This window comes from Sinocyclocheilus anshuiensis, unplaced genomic scaffold (assembly GCF_001515605.1).
Source record: "Sinocyclocheilus anshuiensis isolate Anshui unplaced genomic scaffold, SAMN03320099.WGS_v1.1 scaffold866, whole genome shotgun sequence".
NCBI classification, from domain to species: domain Eukaryota; kingdom Metazoa; phylum Chordata; class Actinopteri; order Cypriniformes; family Cyprinidae; genus Sinocyclocheilus; species Sinocyclocheilus anshuiensis.
This window is the reverse complement of record NW_015540899.1, coordinates 193,301-201,190: the sequence shown is the minus strand read 5'-3', so window position 1 is coordinate 201,190 and position 7,890 is coordinate 193,301. Positions and strand designations below refer to the sequence as shown.

Below are 7,890 nucleotides of genomic sequence, written 5' to 3'. Positions count from 1 at the left end.
ATTATATTATATTATATTATATTATTACTAGAAACAGAAGAAAAGAACTAGACCTAACGTCCATATTTAATCTGAAACTGAGAACTGTCTGAAGGCTTCCTATACTGACACTCTATAGCTGCAAAGAAGCAAAAGAGATCCTCCATTTAGGCTATTTAGATTTAGATATGTCAGCAGAATATGAAGTCAATTGATTATGAGTAAACACTTGCTGTCAAACGCACTATATGCACTGGAGAAAAACAAACCTTCATGAGCGAGAGACAGCGGCCACTAGAACGCACAATTTGTCTGTTTGTATATACTATGCTGGAGTAGAGCACAGCATGAGCTCAGGCAACAGAATTTGTCTAAGAGACTGCAGCCATCACCAACGTTCCCATGGCAACCACATTTGAAAGGTGCATCACAAACTATTGCAGGCTCATGGTAATCAGGTTAGTAATAAAGACTGCATTTCTGAACTGCACTTGATGGGTTTTCTATTTTCCATTCATGCCCTTCACCCTCTGTATTCACCATAATGTCCTTTAAGGTAGTTTTTAAAGTTTTGTTGCCCCTGAGTGGTAGGAGTGTGAAAAGCATTTCAAGATTTGGACATAGGATCTTCTAGGAAAATTTAATCAATCAATAAATCCATCCATCCATCCAATACTGTCATTTATTTCAGATGGTTTTGTGCATTCCATAGAAAGATGGTTGGATGGTTGGACGGATAGACAGACTCTCTGAGAATTTTTAATTTTTTGATGTGTAAAATGTATTATTTTTTTTTATTATTTTGATTTTGATTTAATAATTGATTGGTTAATTGTTTGATTCATTGACGGATTGATGTTTTAAAAGGGTAACTGTAACACTAGCTAAGAAATTAAAATTGTATGACTGAAGTATGAATCTTTACAATCTAATTAGCAATAATTTGTTCTAATGATATAGTGTGATCATATTTGAGATGGTGGATTCATATCATTTATTTCTGACTGTTAAGATGATCCTGTAACGGGGTTACCATAACATCCTGGTACAAATTAAATGTGTACTATAGTCCAAGTTTTCTAAAGTCATACTTTAGGTAGCTTTGTGTGAGGAACCAACTGAAAACCATTATTTCTTACAAAATATTCCCCTTTGCCCTATCTCTCAGTTATCATCAATGCTTGCACATATTCAAACCTGGGTGAATTGTTGTTGTTGTTGTTGTTGTAAAACTAATCCTTTGTCCACTTCTTTTTCTCCCTCTTTATGGGGGTTTACAATCAGTTTTGAAAGCCGTATTCATGATGGCCATCATACACAAATATAAATATAACACAATTAACAAATAGTTCCAATGATAGGTAAAACTGCATTTGTTAAATCATTCTAAATGTTAAACTTCAAATTAATACTCAGTTGTCTCTCCATGTACCCATATCTTGTGACTTCAGTTATTCCTCACCCAAAATTCTAGTGACTTGCTAATTTTGACGTGTGACGTCAACCAAGTCACTGTCAGAATTGCTTTTCACACATTTTGCAGGTTTGAGGCCCTTCCACACTTGATGGTGTCACACACGTTACCTATATAAACTTCTCATGAATGCTGTCTCTCAGTGTGAAAAGAAGTGTGGGATTAGCTAATTGAAACTAGGCAATTGCAAAATCACACATAGTTTGCAGGCACATCTGAGCGTGAACTTTTACAGGAACGGTTGTGGCATGTCCCTTTATATGCTGGATCAGATGGCCAAAGCTGGATCTGAGAGTTAATCACAGTCAGTATGGTTAAGATTTATACAGAGCTCAAACAGAGAGCTTAAACTGCATACAAAGAGCATACATAAGCAGAGAAACAGATCTGTACCTTCCCAAAAATTTCTCTGGGCCAGTTAACTTTTCATGTCTTGATACCTCCCTCTAGTGGCCAAACACAAGAGACACAGCTGCGTTCACAGGCAACACAACTGATTTAGGAAATGTTTTATTTTATTTTTTAATATTTTTTTATTAATAATTTTTAATAATTAAATATTTAAATCTTGTTATTAATAATAATAATAATAATATTAAAACATGAACTCCAATTTAAATTTATTTAGCACTTTTCACAATGCAAATTGTTCCAAAACATAGTAGCTTTCAAAACGAAACACTACAGTAGAATCATTTACAAATGTAGCAAAATAACACCCTGAAACGTTTAAGGAAATAAAGCTTGTATCTAGAGATTAGCATGTTTACACAAATTTAGACAAACATAGATATACTCACAAATGTTCAAATGATGTGTAATATAAAAAAAAAATATATATATTTTTTTTATTTTTATGCAGATAATATGCAACTGTGTGGAGAAAAACAAACAACAAAGGGCCCAAGACTAAGCTTTGTGGCACAACAAATGTGTTATTTGCATGTATTTGTACTGTTATCATCTGTGGAGTTATATGATGATACCTTTTGCACAAATAATCAGAAAATGAATTAGGCACTTTGTTACATTTCCTTTTATTGTAAAGGTGAAATATTCAAAAAAGTATGAATCATGTCAGAGGAGCAACAAGGAAGAGAGACAACTACAAAACATCTACGCAAGACTTTGGTAAGAAATATATATATATTTTTTTTTTATGCAGATAATATGCAACTGTGTGGAGAAAAACAAACAACAAAGGGCCCAAGACTAAGCTTTGTGGCACAACAAATGTGTTATTTGCATGTATTTGTACTGTTATCATCTGTGGAGTTATATGATGATACCTTTTGCACAAATAATCAGAAAATGAATTAGGCACTTTGTTACATTTCCTTTTATTGTAAAGGTGAAATATTCAAAAAAGTATGAATCATGTCAGAGGAGCAACAAGGAAGAGAGACAACTACAAAACATCTACGCAAGACTTTGGTAAGAATAATTTCTTATAAAAAGGGGGGTTATCAGAAGGTTTGATAAAACCAAAGCAAATCAAAATCCAACAAATTAACACATTTCAGTTAAATGGCGTCTACCTGTCTTAAAGTGGGGAACAAAATCATAACAGATCAGTGGGTCCTAGACAGCATTTATTTCATACATGAGACATAGAAAATCCTGGAATGGCTGGTTATATGTGCTTTTAGTAGTTAAGAAAATTACACACCAGAGAAAAATCATCACAGGATACAACAGTTCCATTACTTATTTGAACGGGCTTATGGCCGTTATCATTTTTCAAGAATAGTATATTTTCCTACAGCAATTTTACAGTAATCTTGTAAAAGTAAGTAAAGCTGGTTTGCAAACATGGCAATACTTCTGGGCAAAGAACATATTAAAATCAAACATTTCTAGCTCTATGGCTTGATTTACAAAAGGGCAAATATATGGTCAAAGTATGCAAATATAAGTGACTATGTCTTGGTCTTTTGCCCAATGACAGACTGTTTAACAGCAGATGTTACCTTTTGAGTTCTCTCATAGTGCACAAATATTTATGCTGGGGAATTTGGCTATGAAAACCAAATATCTGCTTTCAACAATTCAAGTTAATATTTTTCTCGTCTTTATTTGAAAGTAGTATTTAGTATTGCAGTGCTCCCCCAAAACATTAAGACAGTGAAAACTTAAAATGTATGATTGTTATTGTACACACATACTTCTGGTTTACTATCCTTGTGGGGACTCTCAATAGGTGTAATGGTTTTTCTACTGTATAAAACGTATTTTCTATTGCCCAACACCAACTCTAAACCTACCCCTCACAGAACACCTCATTCTGTATGATTTATAAGCTTGTTTCCCTATGGGGACCTCAATTTAGGTTCCCACAGTGACACGAGTCCCAATAAGTCAAGGTGTAAGTCAGGTTTAAGTCCCCACCAGGATAGAAAAAGTGGCCTTCCTTGTATCAACTGTGTTTTTATGAGTATATTTATAATAACAAACAGATATGAATAGCTCAAATATGGTGTGGTATATTTTTATTTTGCTATTGCCTTATGATTATTTTATTTTGTTAGTGTACAAAACCATTATTTATTAAAATCGTCTCTTTCCTTTTTCTATTATCTACTTGTTTTCTTTTTGTCATATGTATAATATGTATATACATATATATATATATATATATATATATATATATATATATAAACCATGGGCCATTTATTTTAAACATTATACAAGCACATTTTTCAACATATCTGTTGGGATTTAAATTATTAAACAAACATTGTCAGATGTTTCTGGACTTTAGATATGGACTACAGTTGTTGTACTCTGCTACTTGTGTGTAACTTGTACTTGTGTGACATTTGTTTTCAGTGTTTTCAGATGTCATTTGGTTTGATATTGTATCTTCCAGTGCAATGAAAAATCATACTTTTCAAGTCTGATTTCAGGTGTCTTTTTTTTTTTGGCCACTGTATACTGAGGAGCTAAGTGAAATAAAAAGTAATAGTCATTTAAGATATCAAAACAGAATAGCACTCTTTAGATGCAAGTAAACAATTTTGCAAGAAACTGTGCAATATATCAACGCGATCTCATGAGCATTTGTATTTGTGTGGTTTTATTTACCTACATTTGCATAGACAACAAAACGTACAATACTGATGTATTAATAGCATCTAAAACGAATTATTTACATGAAGAACTTTACAGACAAGCATGTATATGAATAATTAATTAATAAATAGTCTGATTTTGCATTTATAATTAGGTTACGTTTTCAATTGGATCAAACACAGTTGACATTCAATTTAAAAGGATTACATAACATTAGATATTAAACTAGACTGCACTTTAAAACCTTAAAATTAATATATGCATTTGAAGGAGATATGTGCACCTTCACGGAGTATATTGGAATACGATTTTCAGCGATTAACAGCTTCTGCTGATACTTCTGTAAATTCTACTCTAAACCACACACAAAACTATTATATTCTGCCAGAGTGTACTGTGACTGAAATACATTAGCCACTTGGACTGCTTTGGTACTGCATTTTGACAATTTAACAATAAATAAATTATGGTGCTTACACTTATTAGTCTGTTATCTTTATGCTTAGGTTTGGGGTAGGGTCAAGGGATCTAAAATATATCTATAAAATGGTAAAAATGTAAATATACAAATATATTTATGACATAAAAGATTTGTAAATATGTCACGTTTCTATAGCTGTAAATACATAATAGTGTTTAGATTTTATATGTTCTCAATATGTCCATATTGTACGTTTCAGTGTCTATCCAAATGTACAAATTTAGGGTTTGAGTTAGTTATTGTACCTCAGAATTTTACATTCTAATACCTACATTTAAACAAGACCTTGATGAATACTGTACATACCAATAAAACAGAAATAAAACTCCCAAACTCTGAATATTTATGGCCATAGCGATTCTAATCTTCTGATTAAATGTGAACATGGGTACCTGCCATAGCAGGGGGGGATCACTTCACATGATGTCTGACATGTAAGACTGTGATTAAAAAAAATAGTGTGTGTGTGTGTGTGTGTGTGTGTGTGATCTGATCACAGAGTATAAAAGGAGAAACTTGTTTTGCATTTCATGTCAGAACACATTAAGCTTTAATATGACATGATCCTGCTTGTGAAAAATCAGTCTTCAAAAGAACTCCCCTCTTCAAAGCTTCACAGAGAGCTGTTACTCTCAAATACTAAAGCATATTAATACATCTGGATTTGTATAGTACATAGCAACTCTGAGCACCCTCCCTCTTGGTTTCCCATTCCTTTACAGGCTAGACAATGCCTGGGTCACGATAAATTCTAGAAAATAAAAGTAAAAATAACTGACTACCTGTTGCAGCTTTCCAACCCGAAACAGAGAGCATTAAATATATTGCAAGACAGTGTCTCACAGTCTGTTCATAATCTAGATTGGGTCCCATCACACAAGCCCATTCAGTACAGCCCTAGCAGGGATGGACATTGCAGGCCCGTATCTCCTTTCGTTCTTTACAGCTAGTTAGTTGTGCATTCTTATATCTCTTCTTGGCCGTCATTAACCGCTCCTGGATCCCCCCACCACACAGCTTGGTACAGTCAGTCCATGCAGCCCACGGCTTCATTTTGCATCCTGTAGGAATAAATTTAGCCCAGATACAACAGTTGTTAGTGGCAGTAAGATCAATTAATCATCTGCCTTTATATTCAGAGACACTGTCTGTAGTGGTTTTGTTATGATGTTATGAATTAGTAAAGGAGAGCTTTTCTATCATCTGTAGAGGCGATGTTATTAAACAGAATTACAGTATTAACAGAATTGTAACACCTGCAGTGGTGATATTGTGATGCTGATTTGCCATCGGAAAGAGTGTTGACATTTGTAGTGCTGTGATGCTATGATGCATAATTACAAATTTATTGACATGTTGTAATGACATGTGTAATTTAATGTTATGTCTATGATGGAGTCAAGAAAAAAAAAGAGCTAGCCATGATGGTATGATGTTGATGTACTAAAAAGAGCCCCAGTATCCATAGTATCAATGTAATGGTACAGAAATACTAATGAAGAATGTCTGCATCTGTAGTATTGATGTTATAATTCTAATTTATTAAAATACAGTGTCAGTGTCTTCAGTGGTAATGTTATGATGCTTATTTGACATAAGTGTATAAGTCATATCATGATACTAATTTTCTAAGGTCAGTATCTCTAGCGGTGATGTGATGATGCAGAATTGCTAATGGTGAATGTCAGCAGCAATGTTACACTGGCTTACTAACAAAAAAAATGCTGACATGTAATGGTGATGATTTAAGGGAAATTCCACCCAAAAATGAAAATGTTCTCATCATTTACTAACCCTCATGCTGTCCCAGATGTATATGATTTTCCACCCAGATGTCCAGTATATGCTGTTAATAAAACGAAGGACATAGTGATTGATTATAGGAGGTCCCCACCTTGTCCTTTGATGACAACAATTAAAGGTTTAGACATTGAAATTGTTGATACTCATAAATACTTGGGGGTGATTACTGACAATAAGTTGAGTTTCCAACCTATTTTTTTGTCCATTTGCAAAAGGACTCAACATAGCTTTTTTTTGTTTTTTGAGGAAGTTAAAATACTTTAGAGTTTGTTCTACTATGATTATATTGTTTTACACACACTTTTATCGTATCTGTCCTTTGCTTTTGTATTGTGGCTTGGCATTGGTATGGTATTTTAAGTTTGACAAATAAAAATGGTTAAGTAGCCTTGTATAGGTAGCAGGGAAGATTATTGGTGTAGATCAGATGGATCCTTCAGAAAATGTTCATAATTATGTACTTAAGAGAGTCCAGGTTATTCTTTGCACTGTTGACCACCCATTACAAACTGAGTTTTAGGGTGTTGCCATCAGCCCGTCATTTTAGAGTGCCTGTAAGCAGGAAAAAAAATAATTATTTAATTTGTGGCTGTGGCCTTTACGCTATCGCTATGGAATTGTTCTGACCCGGAGAAGAGAGTGTACTATAGTGTGCAAAATCTATAAATGTATTAAAGGGGTGGTTCATTGCGATTTCACTTTTTTAACGTTAGTTAGTGTGTAATGTTGCTGTTTGAGCATAAACAATATCTGCAAAGTTACGAAGCTGAAAGTTCAATGCAAACGGAGATATTATCTTTTAAAATTCTGGCAGTTGAATTCCTACAAAAATGGCTGGTAGGGCCTACAATAATTTACTTCCCGGGTTCGTGACGTAACAAACACAGATAATCCCCACCCTCAGGAAAAGGCAACAAAGGGGGCGAGGCCATGCTGCGCTGCTTTAGCGAAGAGGAAGAGAAAACTAGAGGTGCACATAAAAATCTATTCATACATGAATCGCGATTCTGTCTTCTAACGATTCTAATGGATTCACAAGTTTCAAAATCAATGTTCTAAAGCAGCGGTTCTTAATACTGTT

General features: G+C 33.9%; 1 protein-coding gene across 1 annotated transcript in view; it reads right to left on the bottom strand.

The window, feature by feature from the left end:
- Positions 1–4,707: 4,707 nt before the first annotated feature.
- LOC107689035 (spondin-1-like) overlaps positions 4,708–7,890 on the bottom strand; it is a 164,402-nt gene continuing 161,219 nt past the window's right edge. Inside the window, exon 13 of the mRNA XM_016486904.1 lies at positions 4,708–6,067. Within this exon, the coding sequence (XP_016342390.1) occupies positions 5,904–6,067 (164 nt within the window). The 3' untranslated portion in view covers positions 4,708–5,903. The remainder of the gene's footprint in view (positions 6,068–7,890) is intronic.